The sequence below is a fragment of the Cyprinus carpio genome, chromosome A17 (assembly GCF_018340385.1).
Source record: "Cyprinus carpio isolate SPL01 chromosome A17, ASM1834038v1, whole genome shotgun sequence".
In the NCBI taxonomy this organism is placed as follows: Eukaryota; Metazoa; Chordata; class Actinopteri; order Cypriniformes; family Cyprinidae; genus Cyprinus; species Cyprinus carpio.
In genome coordinates this window covers 3,390,641-3,414,616 of record NC_056588.1, presented here as the reverse complement: position 1 = coordinate 3,414,616, position 23,976 = coordinate 3,390,641, and the positions used below count along the sequence as shown (strand labels likewise).

At 36.0% G+C, this 23,976-nt stretch overlaps 1 protein-coding gene across 2 annotated transcripts in view; it reads right to left on the bottom strand.

The window, feature by feature from the left end:
- LOC109053094 (serine/threonine-protein kinase MRCK alpha-like) overlaps positions 1–23,976 on the bottom strand; it is a 53,175-nt gene that overhangs the window by 8,004 nt on the left and 21,195 nt on the right. For both annotated transcript variants that reach the window (XM_042773563.1, XM_042773564.1), the window contains exons 6-31: positions 18,264–18,357; positions 15,422–15,622; positions 14,979–15,227; positions 13,827–13,906; positions 13,122–13,282; positions 12,886–13,008; positions 12,554–12,687; positions 11,674–11,916; positions 11,488–11,598; positions 10,409–10,656; positions 10,056–10,161; positions 7,388–7,512; positions 6,863–6,968; positions 6,564–6,712; positions 5,933–6,024; positions 5,750–5,826; positions 5,351–5,389; positions 4,708–4,827; positions 4,300–4,377; positions 3,863–3,968; positions 3,641–3,771; positions 3,274–3,413; positions 3,101–3,182; positions 2,754–2,973; positions 1,302–1,364; positions 567–1,166 (exon numbers count right to left, since the gene is read on the bottom strand). In XM_042773563.1, the coding sequence (XP_042629497.1) occupies positions 567–1,166; positions 1,302–1,364; positions 2,754–2,973; positions 3,101–3,182; positions 3,274–3,413; positions 3,641–3,771; positions 3,863–3,968; positions 4,300–4,377; positions 4,708–4,827; positions 5,351–5,389; positions 5,750–5,826; positions 5,933–6,024; positions 6,564–6,712; positions 6,863–6,968; positions 7,388–7,512; positions 10,056–10,161; positions 10,409–10,656; positions 11,488–11,598; positions 11,674–11,916; positions 12,554–12,687; positions 12,886–13,008; positions 13,122–13,282; positions 13,827–13,906; positions 14,979–15,227; positions 15,422–15,622; positions 18,264–18,357 (3,878 nt within the window). The remainder of the gene's footprint in view (positions 1–566; positions 1,167–1,301; positions 1,365–2,753; positions 2,974–3,100; positions 3,183–3,273; positions 3,414–3,640; positions 3,772–3,862; positions 3,969–4,299; positions 4,378–4,707; positions 4,828–5,350; positions 5,390–5,749; positions 5,827–5,932; positions 6,025–6,563; positions 6,713–6,862; positions 6,969–7,387; positions 7,513–10,055; positions 10,162–10,408; positions 10,657–11,487; positions 11,599–11,673; positions 11,917–12,553; positions 12,688–12,885; positions 13,009–13,121; positions 13,283–13,826; positions 13,907–14,978; positions 15,228–15,421; positions 15,623–18,263; positions 18,358–23,976) is intronic.

The window sequence follows — 23,976 nt, the reverse complement described above, 5'->3', positions numbered from 1 at the left end:
AACCATTTCAACAATATTATCTTTGGTGACAGATTATTTTTTAAATGAACGAATTAATTGATTAATTATTATTATTATTATTATTATTATATATCATAATGTGTCTATACATATTTCTACAATATATTTAAAAATATATCTAAATATTAAATTATATTATATTATTAAACCAATTTAACAATATTACTTTTAATGACAGACTATTTGTATTTATTTATTTATCATATCATACTATATTACACTATACATATATCTATAATATATTTTAAAATATATTTAAACATCATATTACATTATATTATATAATTTTTTTTTATATTATATTACCAATTGCCAAGTAGCAATATTACCTTTGGAAATTAATTGAAATTAAATTTTAAGAAAAAAATATGGCAGAGCATAGTATTAAAATAAGGCTTGTCATGTACTTCCCGTTTGATGTTGGAAATGTAAACCATAATTTCAAGTGCAAATTTCATCTTAAACCTTGTGGATTGGTACTAACACACAGTTAAAAGTGAACACAAGCCATATTAATCTGTACAGAAATGGCAACCGTCACTCACGACATGCGGTGGGTGTAGCCGTCCACATCAGCTCCTGCTGTCGTGACCGTCTGCCCTGACAGTCCACGTACACGCCGATACTGCTGAAGCACAAGAGCAGCTCTTTACTGGAGATCTCCACTGCGCAGAGAGCGTCCAGCCTCAGCTGCTCGATGAAGGCCAGGGTGTGATCGTCAGGGTGGAGGAGGCTAAAGGGAGGTTCATCCCCCTGAAGATTAAAGCGCAGGAACCCGGCCTGGATGCCCACGCAGAGCTTGTCGCCCTGGAGACCCATCCACTGCACGGATCCCGGGATGAAAATATCCCGCAGCTTCCGATGACGTGTTTTGCTCTTGTTGAGCTCGTAGATCATCACCTTGTCAGGTTTTTTCATATACACGAAGAGGTATGTGAGAGATCCTTGTCTGATCGTGCCAGAAACCAGAGCTTGGCAGCCTTTGGTCTCCGCTATCTTGTGAAAATTGGCCTCACGGTCATCCAGGGCTGTCATTGGGTAAAGCCGTACATGGCCGTTTCGGCCCGATATCACTGCGATTAACTGTTCTGATGGGATCAGCTCAATCTGACGGACCTTCTTATTGTCTCCTACCTTGATAATATCTGTGAACAGGAATACATAAACAATAAGAGGCTTGGTATTAACATCAAAGAATGCAGTAAGACGCCTATATATACAGAGTCTAAATGCAGCAGATAAGTACAGTAAACACAGATAAAGCTTTTAATTACACTTACCATCTTTGGTAACGTGAATAACGTACAATCCTTCCTCATTGCCCAGGGCTATCCTCTCATGATCTGCAGATAAATAAAAACGCAGTTAAAATAAACAGAAAGCAAAGTTTGATAGAGCTAGGCTGGACTGGGCTTGACTAGCGCAGACTAATTCGTAAATTGTGTTTTAAATAAAGAGGATTTTGCTTGCTCTTTTGAAGTACAAACATTCAATGTAATAAAATATATCATGTTATTAAAAACTATTCAAACCACCTTTATATATTATTATTATTTTTATTCATTATGTTATTGAACACACACACACACATATATTTATATGCAGGCATGCACACACGTAAGTGGTGCACAGCTGTGCATGCACAACAAAAATAAAAAAATGTGCTGTTTATGCACAATCACTGTTTTAGACTGACTAACTGTAATACTCTATAAGATTTCCATTCAAACTGAAAACATAAATCTAGGCTACGTGCTTCCAGTGCAGAGCAAAATGCAACACGGTGACATTCACTGATGCTCCTCACTCTGCAGCAATAAAAACAGCAGTGCATATACTTACTTGCCGGCAATACGCCAAAATAAGCTTGCTGAATTTATGTTTGAAAATGTTGAACATTTATATCAAAAAAACAATTATATAAAACCAAAAAAAAATTTTTTTTTAATTATTAGCATTGTATTTTTTTAAGTGCACTATAAATTTTTTGTATTTTTATTTAATACTCATATTTTATTTTATATTAAAATATAATTGCAATATCATTCATTTACTATTTTATTTTAAAAATAAATAAAAAAAGTGCAATAACACTATTAATACTATTATTACTTAGGTGCTCTCATGAGAACCAGACTGAAAAACGTGCACCCTTGTATATATGTGACCCTGAAGCACAAAAGCAGTCTAAGTCGCTGGGGTATATTTGTAGCAATAGCCAAAAATACATTGTATGGGTCAAAATTATAGATTTTTCTTTTATGCCAAAAATCATTAGTATATTAAGTAAAGATATTTAGTAAATTTCTAACCGTAAATATGTCAAAACTTAATTTCTGATTATTAATATACATTGCTTAGAACTTAATTTGGACAACTTGGTGATTTTCTCAATATTTAGATTTTTTTTGCACCCTCAGATTCCAGATTTTCAAATAGTTGTATATCGACTAAATATTGTCCTCCTAACAAACCATACATCAATGGAAAGCTTAGGGTCAGATCACAGAGGAAGTATTCTTTTGGTTAATTAAGAAAAAAAAAAAAAAAAAAAAAAAATTAAGAAAAAAAAAAAAAAAAAAAAAAAAATATATATATATATATATATATATATATATATATATATATATATATATATCTATATATATATATATGCATGCAATTACATATGGAACTCTTCACTATGACTGAAAACTAAAACCAAGGTTTGTGGTACATGAGGTTGATTGTACCTATAATAGCAGCAGACTGTGTGGTTTTGATGAGAGGCAAGGTACTGTCGTACGCTTCTTTAGGGGCGTAAACAAAGCGTTCTTTCAGTTTGCTCTTCTTCAAGAGACGGTGCAGCTCGTTCAGGAGGCCGACCCACTTGGTTCTTTCCTGATCGCTGTCAGCTAGGATCAAGATGGAGCATTTCTTATTGCTGGATGAAGAGAGTTGTGATGCAGTGACCTGCAGGAGAGAAAGAGGTGGACAACTTACAAATTTAGCACCTTTATTTTTCTTAAGTTACAATACAAAACTAATGTTATCAATATGAAGTTTTGGTTAAACGACAACAACAACAAAAAATCCTCACCCTAAAAATACAGGGAATGTCCTTCCTGTTCGCATGAATGACATCTGATGCCAAAACTGAGCTAACAGAAAATTCCTCATCCCTGAAACCAAAAGAGCAATTTAGATGTCATGCAAATGCAGTAATCAGAATCAAACACAGGCTCAGATGTTTGTTTTGAAGCCTTCGCTGACCTCATGTCAATAACCTGGTTCACCACGACACCAGGCTGAGCAGCTTTGCCCTCTGGGAGATCGTATAAGAAGAGTTTGAAGTCACAGACCACAGCGATGGCCCTCTGCCATCCCTTCTTCACACCTAATGGTTTGGGCACCTGAAAGAAGAGATCTCAGAATTAGTTCTCAACTAATTGGGAGCTTTTTCCTTATATATATCCAATATAGCAGTATTATCTTTGGCAACAGATAAATATTATAGGATGAAATTATAACCTTACAGCTTATTTCTGCTCCATTTTTCAGACTAAATGTGTATCTGCTAATCGTTCATTTTGATCACAAAACTATAACTTCAAACCTAAACATAGCCCCCAAACCCCACTTTCCCCTCATAAGCTGTGCCGATGCCCTTCTGGGGGTCGATACCCAGCGGTCCTTTGGTTTGATCCGGTGGAATCGGACACACAGCAGGAGCTTTGTCCGCACACGTCACATGACAGGAGAAGTTACAGACTGCAGAATGAGGAGAACAAGGTGAACGCCACTCTTAACAATATTTACCATATCCACGACAGCCTCAGCTGCTACCATAGTGACCCCTCACCTTCACACGAACAGCCCTGTCGGATAAGTCCCACCATTAGAGACGTACACTGGTTACATTTAGTGGGTGCATTGAAGGTCTTCACCACAAACTGATGGGCTTTTGGCTAAAAAGAGCAATTAAGAACATTATAAATTACAGAATATCACAGAATATAAGATCTGGCTGATATGAAATCAAAGTAGACTCTTAAAAATAAAGGTTCTTTATTAGCGTCGATGGAATCATGTAGAACCTTAGACATTCATAGAACCTTTCCAATTCATAAAAGGTTTAGTTTTTAGATTATTAAAATGTTCCCTCAAAGGTTCTTTTGGGAACCCATATTGGTGGTTCTATGATATCAAAAAAAAAATGGTATGGTAAAAAAAAAAAAAACCTTATGGAACCTTTATTTTTTGGAGTGTAGGAGCAAAATAAATTAGTGAATTAATTACTTTAGGTGTGCTGTGAGCAGAGCTACTGTATCCTGACCGCATGGGAGTTTGTGCACCTCGTTGTGGCTGATCTACCTGCTGGAAAAACAGTCACAGATATTAGTCACAACATGATACCATCCTAATAGAAACATTAAAGTAGCATCTGCATTGTCTCTTTTCTTGAATGAAACTCTATTCTAAAACCTACTGATCTGCCTATTTAGACAGCCTTATAAGGCATCATAGGCATGATTTTGGCTTCGTTGTAAGGTGGCATCCAATGTATTTACTGTGGATAAGGTAAATCACAGAATGCACAGAAGCAAAGTGTTACGTTTCATCCACAGCGGCAGTGGAATATACAACAACAAATATATCAAAACAGAGTTTTAGCATTGTTAAGGGGGTCAGAAACTGAGAAGTCACCTCTTGAGACTCCATATCGCTGGTGGTTGAGGGTGAGCGAGAGTGGGACGTGACCTGGGATCTTCCATCTTCCTCCCGGGATGGTGTGTTGGACAGGCTGAAGTTATCAATGGAGTCGATCTATTGAGAAGGTTGGAGAAAGGAAATGTTTAGAGAACCGATCCAACTGTACCATGAGCAGCAGATTGAAGACCCAAGACATGCCTGCTAAACGTAACACAACAGGCTGTTTGAAAAACACATCATGCACATTAGAGACAAGACAGAGGTCAAAACACCATGTCAATAACGCCTGACAGCAAAGCAAAGCATAAATAATCAGAAAGGAAACACTGCTGAACACAAGGGACACATTTCTGTTTCACAACAAGCTTCACAAGTTTTAGAAACAGCAAAAGTGAGTTAGAAGTTGAGTCATCGGTTGTGGTATGGAATAAAACCTCCACTGGTAACGCAAGATGAATAAAACTAAATACTGCATATGTATTAGCCACAGAAAGTGTCAGTTTAAATGGACTTTGAATGTGAAAGACCCTCTGGGAAATATGGATATGTAGCTTATGCCATGCAGTAACAGACCGCAGACGCAATCAAATCAGTGTTGAGATGAAGCACTGCTCCAAACACAACAAAAAGAGCTTACACGTCTGCCTTTGCCGGACGGCCCACAGGCAGTGGAGCGCTTCATCACAGACAAAAACAGACAGATAGAACAAGAGAAAGAAATAATAAAAGAGCAAACAATATATGAACACAGAGAACAGGATTCATACACACACACCCGCTCGCTTTTAAAATGACTGTCTCAAAAGCCCAGAAGTAATAATCGAGAATGTGTTTGAGCCAGTTTAGTTTCAATTTAATCCACAATAAACCATTTATAGAGAATATGAGAGGAAACAGAAATATCAATACAAATATTATTGCCTGAATAACAAATGAAAAAGCAGACAGAACGAATTCATGTTACAAAGTCAAAAACGATGAGTGCTTCGGCTGTGATCCTTAACTAAAGCCACATGTCAGTGCTTTAAATACCTACATCAAACTGATCCAGGGCCGAGGTCGGAGCATTGAGGAATGCCAGGAAGGAATTCTGGGAGTCTTGGTGCTTGACCCCTGAAAAACATGACTTAGATGTTACATACAAGCCTAAACAGTCTAAACAATATCAGGCCTGTCACTGAAATCTTGCCTAATTGATTTCAAATGTTTGTTATTTTACCTTTAGACGTGTGCAGATTCTCAGTTTCCTGTTTCAGCCTCTGGATCTCTGCCTGCAGGTCCTGGTTCTTCTTCTCCAACTCCTCCAGCTTGCTGTGCAGAAAAAAAAATCAGACAGTATGATGAGCATAATCTGATTAATATGCCGGCATATGGCCATTTTTAGCTCATCAATGTTGGCTAATGGTCAATTATCATTTTACTGAATTATTAAAGCCACGATGAAACGGAAGCATCTGAGTGTACCAGATCATCAAAACAGAAAAAAATTTAGGCTTGCATTCATTTGTCACCATTTCAGATTGAAATAAAAAATCAGACAAACCTAAAAAATACTGCAAAAATTAAATTTTACAGTGTGAGAAGTTTTAAACACATTTATGTGTAGTAGTAAATATACATAAATAAAAATAAAAAAAAAACACATAAAAATAACTATTTGCATGAATGAATCGTGTGCAGTAAGATCAATAACATGCATCTAGAAAATACATAGGTTGAATTTTCATTTCATGCTGACTTCAATAATTAAATAAATAACATATCTAAGTGCACATTTTTCATTTCTCATATTTTAAATTAAATTCAAATGTAATGCATTAGAAGCTTTACAGGAGAGATGCATGTTTTACCAGTCTGTGGCCATATGCGATGCTTTGACTTTGTTGAGCTCATCCTGGATGGTTTGTTTGGCTCTAATCTCGGCATCCAGTGCAGACTGCAGCTCCAGACGCGCAGACATGTCCAGCTTAGCCAAACGTCTCACCTTCCATGGCATGTCCTGGAAAACCAGAAAAAACAGAATTAAACACCCACTGCCTCACAACGTAAAGCAAGACTAGGAGCCATCCATATCAAGATTGCTATTAATTTCTTAAATTAAGCACAAATTCAAGGCCAGATCAAAGTTTCGCTGTAAAAGGATTCTTACAGTAGCACGTGCACCCAGACTGGTGTTCCTCAGACCTTCCAGGTCTTCTGTCATCTTAGTGGCCAAAGCCTGCAGATAACCTCGAGCATCTTTCTCATCACTGACCCTGAGAATGAAAGACAGATGCACAGAACTGCACTTACAAAACATCACCACTAGATTTACCCACAACTACACAAATAACAACCCATAATGACAATTAAACAAACACTCAATAGAAAACTATTTGCAATTATGCAGAGGAGTAGAGGCCATAATTACCATTATTTTACCACTTTTGGGGAAATAACCATTCTATTTTAGGATTTTCAGCCACTGTGCACAGAACCCCCCAAAGAAAAAACCTACACTACACTAACAATGCCTAACAAAAATTGCTATCAATTTTCATAGTTTTCTCTCAATCTCCAATCATCTTAGAGAGCCGATTCCAGTTTCAGACATGAGCATGAACAGCAAAGTGTGTGAGTGTGTGTGTGTGTGTGTGTGTGTGTCTGTGTGTGTGTGTGTGTGTGTGTGTCTCACCATTGAATGATTTCTGTGATCTGGGCCTCCCAGTGGGCCACACTCTCTTTCTTATCCGCCAGTTCTCTCATCTCCTCATCCAGCTTTTTGTGATTGCAGCTCAACTTCTCAAACGAAGACATCATCTACACACATACAAAAAAAAACATGTTATTGAATATAACCCTAACCCTAACCTAACCCTGACTGATGATCACAACTTAACACTTTTATTCAGTAAGACATTAAAGAATTTTATATTGTTACAAAAGATTTCCATTTCAAATAAATGCTGTTTTTTTTTCAATTGCACTTTCTACTCACCAAAGAATCCTGATAAAAATGTGTCCAGTTTCCACAAAAATATTAAGCAACTATTTTCAACACTGATAATGATAATAAATGTTTCTTGGGCAGCAAATCAGCATATTAGAATGATTTCTGAAGGATCATGTGACACTAAAGACTGAAGTAATGATGCAAAAAAATTCATCTTCGCATCATAAATGTAATTTTAAAATATATTCAAATATAAAAATACAGTTTAAATTGCAATAACATTTCTCAATATTACTGTTTTTACTTTGTGTTTTTGATTAAGTAAATGAAGCCTAGGTGAACATAAAAAAAGAATCTTTCTGACCCCAAATAGTAGTACATTTTTTTAAGCTCATGAACGAATAAGATTATACAGGGCTTTCTTATGAACATCTAGCAATTCTGAAAATGTAGTTTAGCACATCCCTAACCCAATAACACATTTTATTTCAGTGAATGGAAAATTATACTTATTTAAGGCTTTTACTCCTGCACAACCCAAGAAACACAACCAGCCTGAAAACAGGTCCATTACCATGTCAGAAAATCACAAACCAATACAGCAATTTGAGGGGCCAGATGCATTATACGGACCAGAGAGACAGCGACTGGCTCTCATCAGAACCGCAGGATGGACCACCAAGCAAAGCCACCCGTGTCGCTGTAATGCCCTCCACATTACCACCCCTACACCACCAAACGCTCATGAATAAGCATGACCCCCTCCATCTGCAACAGCTCGGTGGACTCCGCAGTAAACACGTCTGCTAGTACACGCATCTAGTCAATCTGATTTAGACACGCTCTCTATCTTAAGCAAGAGCTGCTGAGGCTGACCACCCTATAATTACACTCGCATTATCCGAGGTTTTCATTTAACACTACGCTCTGACCGGAGCGCTGAACCTTCGCAGTGGTCCTCAGGAAAACCGTTCCAGATTCCTGTCTGTTGATCAGCATATTTCCCTGTGCTTACACGCTGACTGACTTCCCAGTAAAACATTGGCATGGTGGACCATATCTTCAAGGACTAGCTTTGCCGTCAGGCTCGCTGAGAGCAGTTACGAACCGCTACACACACAAGCCTCTCTTTCAAACACTCCGTTTGAAGCACTCAGAAACAATTCCCAGAATTAATTCATGGTTTTAACAAAGAGCATCAACTCTGACCGCTAAGAAGCAAAGCCTCCTGTCATCTTCAGTGTAATGACCACATCAAAAGCGACGTGGAATCTGTGACTTCAGGCTTCAGTAATACGAGAGATGGAGCTTGTGCTTTCAGGGTTGTGGGCCGATGTGTGGGGTGGTTTACACAGCATCCTGGAGCCACAGTAGGGTCAAGTATCCAAGCCTAAAAATACTGGTGCGCCACAAAATGGAAGTACAGTTTTGCAATATCCACTGTTGTATGTACAGTAGCTACGATAGTTTGCACACCAAAAGCTTCATTTCAAACTATGGCATGTCTGAAATAATTTAAAAGAATACAGGAACAGGATTACAAATACGTGAGAATTTATTGTCGGCTGTAATTGGAGAAAAATTTGTTGACAATACTCATCACATACTTCAGCTGGTTTAATATTGTGTGATATGATTAAAACCAAAGTGAAATGCAGTTTTCAACCCAGTTCACTTTTATAATGTGACGACTGAAACAGAATATGAAGTGAGAAAATGTCTAGGGATAAGACTTTTATTTATTGGAAATTATTGGAGAACAAGAGGGTGTTATGACAGAATAAAGAAAAGAGTGCGATAGCAATAAGTTTTAAAAACCCAGAAAAGTCAATGATTTTTTTTTATGGGCTCCAGGTTAAATGCCTGAGCAAGTATTAAAAAAGAAATGCATCAATAATAGCCCACTTGTGAGTTTTTTCATTTCTTAAAAAAGTGGCTAAATGGGACTACAGAGGTTGTTGTGTAGTTTAACTTCTGCCAATTGTACTATACCTTCAAAATCCATAAAAGCTGTGTTCATTTATGAACAGAACATGCAAAAATCCTGAACTTTTGCTCATCACAGAGTGTATTTTCTGTAATAATTCAAATGCCAGTTGTTATTTTGTTGAGGGTATCAGGGTGATGCAAACTTCGAGGTTGGCCAACAAAAATATGTCATCCTTGGAGCGCTCTATATGAGTTTCCTACAGCAGTGCCTAAATAGATATTTGGCTTTTGTTTTACTTTATCCAGTTGCCTGTGGTGCCTCAGTGACATCAGTGGAAAAGCAAATTATTTCATTTTAAAAACGATTACGGACACATTTTTCTTTGAAATAACCTGCATCAGTGCATTAAGTAAATGAACTGCTGAATTTCATGTTGACTTGAATATATCATGACAGCCCTAGGAGTGTGTGAATGTTCACCTTGTCAAGTTCGCTGGAAAGTTTCTTGTTCTCCTCTGACAGCAGCACTCGCTCTCTCTCGTACTTCTGTTTGTAATCGGTCTCAAACTCCTCTCGATCGCTCTGACTGTGAGGGTGAAATGATTTATTGAACATCAGGGTTACTGCACTCGGCATCCAACACACACTGCCAACGTACTAACACAAGCCGAACACCAGAACGCTATATTTTTATTTCTTCCCCTAAAGTCCAATGCTAGTCATGGTTCCTTTGTAATTTAGTTTTACATGACCGCTTTCCAACATCTCTGACCCTCAGAATTATCAAGTCAAATAATACATGGTGATGTTTTAAAACAGCTAAAGAACAGTACCTCTCTCGGCGGGTCTTCTCCAGCTTGTCTTTGAGCATCATGATTTCTTTCTTCAAGGTGAGCTGCTGTCCCTCTGACTCCCGCAGCTCCTTCTTCAGGTTCTTCAGTTCGTTGGCATGTTGTTGGTCTCTGCGTGACAGCTCTTCCTCATAGAACGTGGTCTTTTTCTCCAGGTCTGCTCGTAATTTACTGAGCTCCTGGTGCTGCTCAGATGACCCAACGCTTGGAGAACGGCCCACCTGCTTCTGCTGCTCCACAACACAGAGAAAGAAATGATAAGGAAACTATCAGCAACCTGTATAGAGATCATTTCAAGTTATGAAAGTATAAAAAAAAGTATTGTGAATGTAATGAATAAATAAAAACCTTCTCACGTTATAATAATTAAATGTAAATAATGTATGTAACTATTAAAAAAGTAGTAAAATTAACAATGAACAAAAATAATAATTATTATTAAAGGTAAATAATTTATGAATTTTAATAAAATGATGAATAATTAATAAAACTAAATATGTAAATACTATATTAATTTTAATACTGTATTAAACAAATAATAAATAACTAACTAATTAATAACTATTTATTTATATACTTATATTAAAATAATTTATAAACTACAATAAAATAATGTATTCAAAAATTTTACTCATTAATTTCATTAAAAAACAATTTATTACTTACTCATTTAAATAATTGCTGAATAATTAAATAGTGAATTAAAATAAAACAATTAAGAAAAACACTTCCATTTAAATAATTCTATCATAATATATTAAAAAGAAATACAAAATAATGTTAATAATTAAAATTAAAATAATTAATAAATAACTAATTAAATATAAATAATTTCTTAATTATAATTTTTCACACTTTCATATTGACCTGTGATTATTACGTGTATTTACATGTAATTTATTCATCATTTGAGTCCTTTATTATATTGCAGTTATTGCTGTTTAATAAAAACAAGCCAGAAGTCGTCACACTGTTCTCTTATGTAAATGTTCCATTCCTGAGATGTTGCATTGGTCCTAACACCCCTAAACAGTATTTAGAGTGTGTTTGGGTTCACAAACCTTCATTCCCTCCAGCTCCTCTTCCAGCTGTCTGCTGTACTGCTCACTGCGTTCCCTCAGCTTCTTCTCTTTCTGAGTTTCAGCAGACCACTCTTCAGCCTGGGCCTCCATCTACACACAAAGCCACAGAGTTCACACACATTTACACACACACTCCTGCGATCAGCTGTTCTCCTCCACACTAACCTCTTTCTTGGCCCGCTCGGCTTTGCGCACTTCTATCCGCAGCGCCTCCACCTTCTGATTGAGGGAATCCATCTCCTCCTCTTTGTCCCGGAGCTGTCGGGAGAGCCGCTGCTTGTGTGACCGCAGCTCCGTCACCTTCTCGCTCACCTCTGCAAACTCCTGAATGGCCAGTTTCCTCTGGCTGTCCGCCTCCTTCAGCTCCTTCCCTTGAGTCTTCAACTTCTCTGAGGATTCCTGCAGACCCTGTAGACAAACAAGTTAAAACAAAATAATATTATATAAAAGCAATTTATCAATTAAATACTTACATTTAAATTATTTATTAATTATAAATTATCATAATAACACATTAGATTAAATTTTTTTTTATAATTTTAAGAATTAAACACACTTTCATACCAACATGTGATTATTGCTATCTATTTAATTATTGAACATTTGAGTCTTTTATTATATTGCAGTTGATGTTGTTTAATAAAGCAAGCCAACAGACGAAAAATAGTATTATAATAATTATTTTACATTACAACTATTAAATTACAATACTAATATTAATGGCTTTCATCATTTTTCATTTTCAAATGTTAAACCATTGAATTGTTATTTTATATAATGGTATATATGTGTGTGTGTGTGTGTGTGTATATTTGAACTTTCGTTAGTAAGCACTTTTCAATACAAGTATGGGTTTAATTTGAAACAAGCAAAGCACATGTATTTATTTTATTCAATTGCAACCATTGCCATTTGTTAACCACACTGAGCCATACCACGATTTTGACTTTTGATTAATTATCCAGCACTGTCAAACAAATCTCTGCAGCAAGGCACTTTGCCAATGAGAGGCGTTGCTTATGTGAAGCTGCAGTTAAAGTTGTACCTTCTGCAGGTCATCTCTCTCCTGCTTCATGCTCTTGAGCTGTTTCTCCAGAGATCGGATCTGTTTGGAGGAGTCCTCCAGATCTCTGCGGGCAGAACTGGCCTGTTCTAACTGCTGCTCCACCTGTCCTGTATCTGAAAGGGGAGAAGAGGAGTAGAGAGACAAGAATATAAGCCAGAAGCACAAACAATAATGAGATAGAGCAGGAATATTGTACGTTTTTTTATTTCAATTGAAACACAACTGTCAACATCATGTAAAAAACAAATCTTGGTCAAAACTAATGTCTGGTTACATGAGACATTTGTGTGATATCTAGTGCTTGAGATTACCTGCGATCTGTTTCCTTAGCATTTCTAACTCCTCCTTCAGTCCACGGATCTCAACTTCTCTGTTGGAGGAAGCAGGTCCGTCCCCGCTGGAGTATTGCAGAGCCTGAACCGTTTTTGTAGACTCTGAAGAGCAGAAGAGATTTCAGCTGTCAGCCAGGAAGAGAGCTAACTTTGTGGGATTGTTCCCACAGAAAATAACCTAAAAGGACACAAGTCATGTAAGTCATGACAGACACCTTGTAGTTTGCGACTGAGCTCCAGCTTCTCCTGCTCCAGACGGCGGATCCTCCGTTCGTACGCCTCAGTGGCCAGACTGTCCTCCAGGCCGCGCTGCACGGACACATCCATTTGTGCAGGTGCCGCAGACTCCCGCAGGCAACCACGGTCAGACAGAGTACTGCAGGAGAACAGAGGGTCAAATGATCACAACGGAGACTCATGACTGGTTTTTGTTTTAACTATCCTGTGTTTTAAAACTGGGTTAAGCTTTTCTGTTGGTTTCAATGCAATTTTGATTCATGTAAAAACAGAAAACCTCTACTGTAGCTTGTCAGATAAATTTAATAATTCCCATCTATTTCTATTGTGTTAGGTGTCAATTTGACACACATATTTTATCACACTGCTTACACTACAGTGGTGCAATAATTTAGTAATTGGAAAAATAAAAAAATTAAAAAAAACAGCCTTTAACAGATTTCTTTTTTTTTTTTGACTGTGAAGCTCAACCAACAAAATTTGTACAGTCTTTCCAAAACACATCTATGTGTTGATAAGTAGTGGAATAAATAGTGTCTCAAGCTGTTTGAAAATCGAATGCGAGTCAAACTGACTGGAAAACACCAGAAGGGTTAAATAGAGAGGGAACAGGATTGCAACACCATGCAGGCCGGATTTGAACCTGCATCTTTAGCATGATGAGTTTGACAGTAATATCTTACCAGCTGCTGGTGTAGGTAAATCCTACAAATGGGAGATGGTGTCCTGAGAAGGCGGTGTGGGAAGGAGGCGGCATTGTCTCCTAAAACAGAGCAGGGATCTTAACTTGCAGCTGAAGCACTATGTTAAAAGTTCTGGGTTGATAAACCAAAGGCTTTGGGTTCGAACCCAGCAATGAGTGATCTTATTAATGTACAGTACAGGTCAAAAGTTTGGAAACATTACCATTTTTAATGTTTTTGAAAGAAGTCTCTTCTGGTCATCAAGCCTGCATTTATTTTGATCAAAAATACAGAAAAAAACAGTAATATTGTGAAATATTTTACAACTTAAAATAATAGTTTTCTATTTGAATATACTTAAAAAAAAATAATTTATTCCTGTGATGCAATGCTGAATTTTCAGCATCATTTACTCCAGCCTTCAGGGTCACATGTAACATCCAGTCTATCACATGATCATTTAGAAATCATTCTAATATTTCTGATTTATTATGAGTGTTGGAAACAGTTCTGCTGTCTAATATATTTGATGAATAAAAGGTTAAAAAAGAACTGCATTTATTTCAAATAAAAAAAAAATCTAATAATATATATTCTAATTAATATATTTTCTTTACTATCACTTTTTATCAATTTAACACATCCTTGCTGAATAAAAGTATTGATTTTATTTCAAAAAAAGAAAGAAAAAAATAATTACTGACCCGTAGTGTAAATTGTTATTACAAAATATTTATATTTTAAAAACATAGCTTCCTTTTTTTTTTTTTTTTTTTTTTTTACTTTGTATTCATCAAAGTATCCTAAAAAAGTATCACATGTTCTGAAAAAATATTAAGCAGCAGAACTGTTTCCAACTTTGATAATGAATCATCATATTAGAATGATTTCTAAAGGATCATGTGATAATGATCCTAAAAAATTCAGCTTTTGCATCAAAGAAATAAATGATAATTTAAAGTATAATAAATGTAAAAACAATTATTTTAAATTGTAATAATAATCACAATATTACATTTTTTTCTGTATTTTTGATCAAATAAATGCAGGCTTGATGAGCAGAAGAAACTTCTTTCAAAAACATTAAAAATAGTAATGTTTCCAAACTTTTGACCTGTACTGTAGGTCTGAAACAAAAGTGCAATATACTACCGTGTTCTTGAGGCAGTCGTCATCCACGTCAAAGTTTGACGTGTCAGATGGGCTGCTGACTTCAGGGATGTAGGGGGCGTCACAGTTGCGGATGTTTTGCCAGTCAATGCCGGAAAAGAAAGGGTGCTGTTTGAAATCTTCAATGCCGTTCTGACCCAGCCTGTGCTCTCTGCAGCAGATGAGTCTGCGGATCAGGTCTTTGGCATTTTCAGATACGTCCGTCACATGAGCAGGGAACTGGAACCGCTCCTGCGTGAAACACAATATTAGAAAAATTGCTTAAATTGTGTTTTGTGTGTTAGGTTTTCATGATGATACTACATGACTTTTAATATAAATAATATAATTAACCATATAACATTATAATAACAAAATAAAAATTGTTTTAAATCACTGCAGTGCATAGATTATTGTTTTAAAATAATACTGCTATGGCTCTGTACCTTGTGGTTCATAATCTTGCCATACGTTTCCACCAGGGACTCCGCATAGAAAGGAGTTTCCCCGTACAGCATCTCATACATGCAGACCCCCAGTGACCACCAGTCACATTCCGGCCCATATTTCCCTTTCCCGTCCTCCATGGCCTGCAGGATCTCAGGAGAGATGTAGTCTGGAGTACCCACAGCGACAGAGGATTGCACCTGTGAGAACAGAAAATGGACATGCTGGAAAGTTTGACAGGAGGAAACTGGAACACATCTTCTTAATCCAACAAGATTTAATCCGATCTTTGAATTTACACTTTACAGTTTAGGCAATAGGCTTTGTTTGCCTATTGACATGTGCTCTACAGTCCTCATGCATTATATGTCTTCATATTTGCAATGTTTCCTCTCATTCATGTCTTAAAGTCTGTACTAAAATGCTGTCATGTTCTGCTATTTTTCACGTATATTCTGTACACTCACTCACAGAGACTTTATGTAAGAAAAATTCACTTTTTCACAGAAATTGATATGATTAATAAATAAATTTTTGCCATTTAGTTAAGAGTCTGGCTACCTTTTAAAGATCTGTCTAATTGTCTTTAAACTATAATTATTTTCAAAAAAAAAAAAAAAAAGAAAAAAAAAAAAAAAAAAAAAACTGACCAAAAAAAAAAAAAAAAAAAAAAAAAAAAAAAAAAAAGGAAAATAATAATAATAATAAAAAAACTATATATATAGTTGTTTTTGTTGTCGTTGTTTTTTTAAACAATGCAATTCATTTGGGTGAATCTCATAAACCCGTCAAGTACATGTTCAGGTCATATTACACAAAAAAGAAGGTAGTAATAGAAAATTTTATATTTTGCATAAAAGAAATCTTTATGTAAAGGGGTTTATATATATATAGATATATATATACATATACATATATATGTATATATACATATATATATATATATATATATATATACATATACATATATATATATATATATATACATATATATATATATATATATATATATATATATATATATATATATATATATACACACATACACACACATACATACATACATACATATACACACACACACACGTTTTAATTTAATTTTCAAAAAAAAAAAAATTATTTTAATTTTGTCATGACATGTGAACGGATATATTCCTGACAGGTTTCGTGAGATTTGTATATTTATTGTGGCGTTTGTTATTAAGACTGCAGGAGAATTCAGGACCTGGCATGTTGAGATCAGAAACAGAGAGGCGTTCGGTGTCTGTCTGAGCAGATCAGATCACACCACATCCTGTCAGTGAACAAGGTTGCAAACAAAGTAATCCCTGGAAATGTGTATTGTTTTTTTTTTTTTGGCACAACACTCATCACTATAAAATGCAAATGAATGACTCAAGCCATCACATTGGTTGCAGCCAGCAGAGGTGGGCGTGGCTTAGGGGAACATGACGGTCAAAAGTATTCAGATACACAAGGACCTCTCAGAACACAGACCGCACTGAGAGAGAAAAAGAGAGAGAGGTATCACTAGAGACCACTAATGAACGGGGGGATGACTGGAGCTTCCTGGCCCGGGTTCAAGGCGGCTGAGCGGGTGGAAACCGTCTGTAATGCAGCCCGTGGCAGATGTGTGCAGCTGGAAGAATTTGTGGAAGTGAGGCAGTAAATTAGCTGCTCTCGCTGGCAGTGACACACACTTGAAAACACACGGACATGTGAAGAGAGTTAGGCAACACACGTGCGAACACGCAGAGACCACACTCACGCTGCTCTTGTCAGAAGTCGGGGGGATATCCTGCCGAGCTATCTGCGACATGCCAGAAAACAGCAGCACATATCAGATGAAATACTCACCCCTGCTTCGAAGATGTGTGAAATCAACTCTGATCATAAACCGCCTTTCAAACCAAGGGTGTCCCATTATTTCATATTAAAACAATGTGCCTGGAGGATAGAGCTGGAGCCCAGTTTCATTAACAGATTTTCGAATTTAATTTCCAAGCACTAAGTGAAATTTGTCAGGTGACCTAAAACTCCTTTTGTAACATGCATTGAAACTATGGATTTATTTTTAAAGGACCGATTGACACACACGACCATCCAAAAGTTTGGGGCTGGTAAGATTTGTAAAATATTTTTTATTAACTCTTTCTTATTATTATTATCTATCTTAGGGTCACAAAGGCTGCATTTATTTTAAAAAAAAAAAAAAAAAAAAAACATGCGCTGCTTAATATTTTTGTGGAAACCATGATACATTTTTCTCAGGATTCTCTGAGGAATAGAATTATGAATGTCTTTTGTCACTTTTGAAGCATTAATTTAATTAAAAAAACAACAACAAATAAACCTTCCCACCCCCAAACTTTTGAACGGTAGTGTAATTGAGCCAAATATTATTTAGACAGGAAGTGAACTAAACTATGGGAAAACAACCAGACCTGAAACTGACCCCAAGAAGTATTTGGAAACTTACATCACACTTTAAAAACGTATGTAAAAAAAAAAAATAAATAAAAAAATCAACAACTCTTCAGTAATGAGCTCTAAGAAACAAATCCAACCAGTTTCTAAGATAAATCACAACATTACAAACTCTGATTTATTAGGGAAAAGTAAAGTAGAGACTTGTGTTAACACATTTCTGTTCTAAAGCTTTCAGTTCAAGTTTTAAGATTTGTCTGAGCCATTCCAGTATAAATAAGGAGACCCAGTTCACACTATCAGCTCTAAACAACAATCCCTAATGACTGTGTTTTCTGCTTCTGTGAAATATGACCACCAGCACAATCTGGTGTACAGTGTATTCACTGATATCCGAACAGCTAACATACTAACCGTTCCGTCCTCTGTGAGTTTAAGACAGGAGCCGAAATCTGCGAGCCGAATGTGTCCGTTCACGTCCAGCAGAATGTTATCTGGCTTGATGTCTCTGTCAGAGAGAAAGCAGAAAGACAGATTAATACAAAAAGATTTACATGTTAACACAATACTGATTTAGAAGTTGTTGTTCAAAGCTGCCAAAGTTAAGGATTCAAATCCCAGGTAACACTCACATGGATTACATCTTGAATGCACAATAAATCACAGATTAAAGGGTTAGTTCACCCAAAAATGAAAATTAGCCTATAAATTACTCACCCTCAAGTCATCCAAGGTGTAAATGACTTTGTTCTTTCAGACGAATCCAGTTGGATTTATATTAAAATTTGTCTTTGATCTTTCGAGCTGTTTCATGGCACTCAGCGGGTGTTGCATGCATCAGTCCAAAAGAAGTTAAAAAAAAAAGCACACAACTCCGGGGGGTGAACAAAGGCCTTCTGTAGCAAATCGATGCATTTTGTAAGAAAAATATCCATATGCAAAACGTAATAATCACTTTAATGTAGCTTGCGCTCACTGTTGTACAAAGAAGCAGTTCTGGGGGAATGACGTATGGAGGTCAGCGTTGCGCATGCGCTGCTCAGAAGTGACGAACGCAGAAATGCTGGGAGAGATCAAAACAAAACAACGATTGCTAATTAGAAGTACAAAATGAGGATTTGTAAAGAAGAATGTCGGAGGACTTCAATATAAGCCAAGAGGAGACTGGTTTTACTTTGCTAAAGTAAGGAAACTTTGCTTCCTTTGATCCTGTTAACGAACGTTCGTTTTCACGAGACTCATCGGCGCATGCGCATCGCTGACCTCATACGTCATGCTCCCGGAACCGCTTAGTTTGCAACAGTAAGCACAAGCTACATTAAAGTGATTATTACGTTTTGAATATGGATATTTTTCTTTGGACTGATGCACTGCAACACCCGCTGACTGCCATGAAACAGCTTGAAAAATCAAAGACAATGTGAAAAAAAAAAACTGGATTCGTCCGAAAAAAGAAACTCATATACACCTAGGATGACTTGAGGGTGAGTAATTTATGGGCTTTTGGGTGAACTTACCCTTTAAGTAAAACACATTAACGTAATTGCAAATATTGCTGTTATTTTATTTGGTTTACATGGAGCAAAAATCTTTTTGAGACATGTTGCGGCTTGCTACTGTATTTTACAACCTTAGAGCCACTTCAAGTCCAATTCACGGTGGACTTCACAGTAGGGACAGTGTCTGCCCTGTAAATCACCTCTATTCCTGAGAGAGAGACACTTTGGAAATACACAGGCTCTGTGTCACAGAAAGCCTCCATCCACTCCGCATAACCCCCAGCTCTCATAGGAGGAAGTAAAAACAAACAGGTCAGAGATCTGAACCTGTCATTTGGAGGGCTGGATTAGTTTTAATAGCGTTTGAGAGGTGTTCGCTGCCCTGACTGTGACCTGCCCACGGGGCACTAGAAGCACAAACAAAGTGGAATCAATGTGTCGCAAGTTCGTGTCTCCATTCCAGCTTATCTTAAGAAGTGTCAGAGAACACGCTCGCGGCGGGAGCGAAATACAGACGGTTCTTATTCTCCTGTATACTCTTGCTCATTCAACCCTAGTAAATCTGATCCAGGAGTTTGACGTTGAGCTGTAATAAAGACGGAGTGAATGTTTGCGTGTGCCTTGTATAGACATGAATTATGACAACGCTTGTGAGGTGAGTTTCCTTCAATATCCCACGAACGGCTGCCGAATCCTGTAACAATGTTCAATGGGCAGCCAGCCACGGCAAAATTTATAATGAAAACAAGGTTGCGCTAAGAGATTAATGGAAACTTGATAGTAAGCTATAGAAAAAAAAGGATCATATTTTTTATACTCCTGAAGTTTAAAAAAATAAGTCTGTGCATACTGAATACAAACTGCTACAGAAATAGCAACCAAGCCATCAAAAAAACCTTCCTGTCCCAAAAAAAATTCCAACGAGTTAAGACAAAAAAAATCATGATATTTACATGAAAGTAAGCACATTGTGTCTAGGTGAGATTTTAGTAAAACTTTCACAAAAATCATAATTATTCCATTTAATTTTTCCACTGACCATCTTCCAACCTATTTTAGACATTTAGAATTAAACAGTGTGTTTTCTCTATAGCGCTTTTCGACTATTAATATTACAATACTATAATGATATGCAAATTACCAACAATATCATTCAAAAGTTTGTGGTAAGTACAGAAATTAGCACTTTTATTAAACAACGATGTATTAAATCGATAAAAAAATTTCAGTGAAGACATTTATAATGTTACAAAAGATTTCTATTTCAAATAAATGCTGCTCTGTTGAACTGAAAAAATGGTTTCCACAAAAATATTAACCAGCACAACAATGTTTTCAACATTGATAATGATAAGAAATGTTTTTTGAGCTGCAACAATTTCTGAAGGATCATGTGACTCTGAAGACTGGAGTAATGATGCTGAAAATTCAGCTTTGCATCACAGGAATAAATTATATTTAAAAATACATTCAAATAAAAAAAGTGTAACATTTAATTGTAATGATATTTCACAATATTACTGTTTTTATTTTAGATCAAATAAATGCAGCTTTGGTGAGCTTTAGAGACATAAAAAAAAAAAAAAAAAAAAAAAAAAAAAAAAAAAAAAACCTTACAGACCCCAAACTTTTAAATGGTAGTGCATAATACGATCTTTCTGAATGGACAAAGACTTTGTAGAAGTGACTGAAGTCATATAAACTACTTTTACTACTACTGTCCTTTTAGCTCCTGATCACCATATGCTTTTATTGTATGTTAAAAATGCAGCGTGAAACATTTAGAAGAAAAAGTCACATGGAGGGCGCAAGTAAACGATTGCAATTTTCATTTTTTGGTGAACTATTGGTTTAATGTGCTATTGAGTATGACATCACAGCCATGACAATCTCTGAATGCCTCATTTCTGCAGTTTAGTTTCAATAAACGTTCAGGGTGAACTGGGGTTGTGAACTATAGAGTATTTCATATAAAAAAAGCAACGTTTTCCAAAGAAATGTCCCCTTCAAAACACTCCTGCTGCGACTCCATTTGAGAGCTGAGGAATGAAAACAAAGACTTTCATGGTCTACTACAATTTACAGTCATAACTGGGGACTCTTCCAAAAAAATCAGCACGGGAAGTTTGGAGAGCCATGGAGACTTCCTCACAGGGAACTTCTCTGGGCACATTAAAGAGTCTGTACAAGCTGTACGAAAAGGATCGCTGATTTTATCATTAATACAGCAGCGGAAACTTAACATTTGTCCCAGATGAGGACATGTGTGGATTTGGCCCATGTGTGGGTACAGGCACAGCACTGGTTTGGACTGCCGCATTAGAGGCCGTGTTTATTTGTTCCACCCCACTCCGGCTGCTTTTACACGGAGGCAGAGCTACTGTGAAGGGAGGCCGCCTCAGGAGAACAGAACCGTTCACATGCAACTGAATAACGTGATTCATCTGGTGCTCGAGTTCAGGGTCTCCTGGAGTCTGTTCTGGGATCAGTGGAAAATGGTGATGACACTTGAAAAATACAGTTTCACCTCCAGCTATCAAAATTATGACGAATGAAAAACATAAGCACATTTACAAATCAACGTTAGTATACTAAAACTATTCTCAAAGAAAAACTGACTGCAAAGCATTAGTTAAAACATGAAAAATACAGAGGAAAATACAATACATTTCCTAATTGTACTTCATATTCAAGATATGAAAGATTTTTTAATGACCAGTGCTTATTATCATTATGTTTAAGGGTCTGATACAGTGTTGCTACTGTTAACTGAAAACTATTACATATCACTGCTGCAATATTTCATATATATATATATATATATATATATATATATAAATATATATATATATATATATATATATATATATATATATATTAAATTTAAATATAAATAGAATAACTTTAACTTAAAAATAAACAAACAAAAATTAGAACAAAAATTAGAAGTGTTGTCTAACTGAAACAAATAAGTTCAATTTGCAGTACTAAAATGACTAAAACTATAATAAACTGAAACCTTAGAATAAATTGCATTGTCTGAATTGTACTTCATTCTATAGATCTATCTTTAGGATTAAGAGTCTGATAGTGTTGTTATTGTTAACTGAAACTATCAAAAACGCTGGTGATATAAAAACTTAAATCAAGGCTGAAATAAAAAAAGGAGAAGAAAAAAAATCATGAAATTAAAAAAATTAAATGAAAAATGTAAGTTGTCTTGGCTTAAGTTAAAGTACTAAAATTACTGAAACAAATAAATTTAAGCTATCTAAAAAATATATTTTTTAAAAAGCTAATAAAAATGACAAAACAACACTAAATAACTAAAAATAACATTAAAGAGAAAACTGAAAATACTAATATAATATAAAAAATAAAATCTAATTAAAAATATAAATATGAAAATATTAATACTATAATAGTTCATAAATAATACTAAAATAACACCGATCTGTTAAGTAATTTACAGAAGCGATTTTAATTGTTTCCTCTTTTTAACACAATAATATCAATGACATCAATAATACCCAGTGAGACAGATCTAACAACATGGGCATAATCGTGTGTGCACCCCAGGTCGACTTCCCTCCTGACAGCAGGTGAACTAAACCCCCGTCCTGACAACACCGGAGCTAACATCATCCTCTCAGCCAGTAAATGAAAGCAAACCGGGTCTTCCTCTTAAATGAAGGATGCTGCACACAGGACCTGACAGAAACACGCTGGGAAGCAGAACATTAGAATGTGATTAGTGCTGGTTTCCTGCTCTGTTGACGCATGATGCCACAGCTGTGTTAGAGACTACAAATGCCCCTTCCAAACCACCATTACGACAACAAAAAAAGCCAATAAACCACCATACACAATTTAGGTATACTATGCACAATATACCAGTAGTCACACCTTTTTAGCCAGTACTAAACAAATATTAGTTAATTCAGAAATAATATGAATACAAGTTAAATAGTAGTATTTATTATTTTTAGTACTAAAGTACTAAACAGTTAACTTTTAGCTAATCTTTTCTATTGAACATGCCGTTTTGATCCTTGATTTCACTTAAAACTTTCTGTTTCAAATCTACATTTTTCAAAAATAATATAATACAATATAATATAATGTTCATTGTATAAGCTATTGGTATCAGGCCAACTTTATTTGGTCAACAGTGGTCAATAAAGACTCAGAGGAAATTATTAGGAAGAGCTGGAAGCAAACAAGAGAGAATGAAAGAAATGAATCCCTATAGACTATATTTTCTCATCTCCCACTATGGAAACAGCCATCATTAAAGAGCTGAAGTTTCCATCCAAACCAAATCAACCATCAAAGGAGCGGTGTTTAAAAAAAAGAAACTCCCATTTTCAGTCATGATACACTTTCCAAAGCAGCTTGAACACATCTAATAACAAATTCATGTTGTTTATCGCAATGAAATATGTGAAATCAGTACAGAGAAGAGTTATAAATGACCTTAGTGTGTGAATGGTCATGCAACAGTTTATGTCCTCAGGGTCTCTTTAACACACACACGCACAGAGAGACAGGAGGGCCAGCAGCTGGTCACTAGATGGGCAGGTGGTGGAAGACTGTCTGTCTCTGTGTGTGTGTGTGTGTGTGTGAGT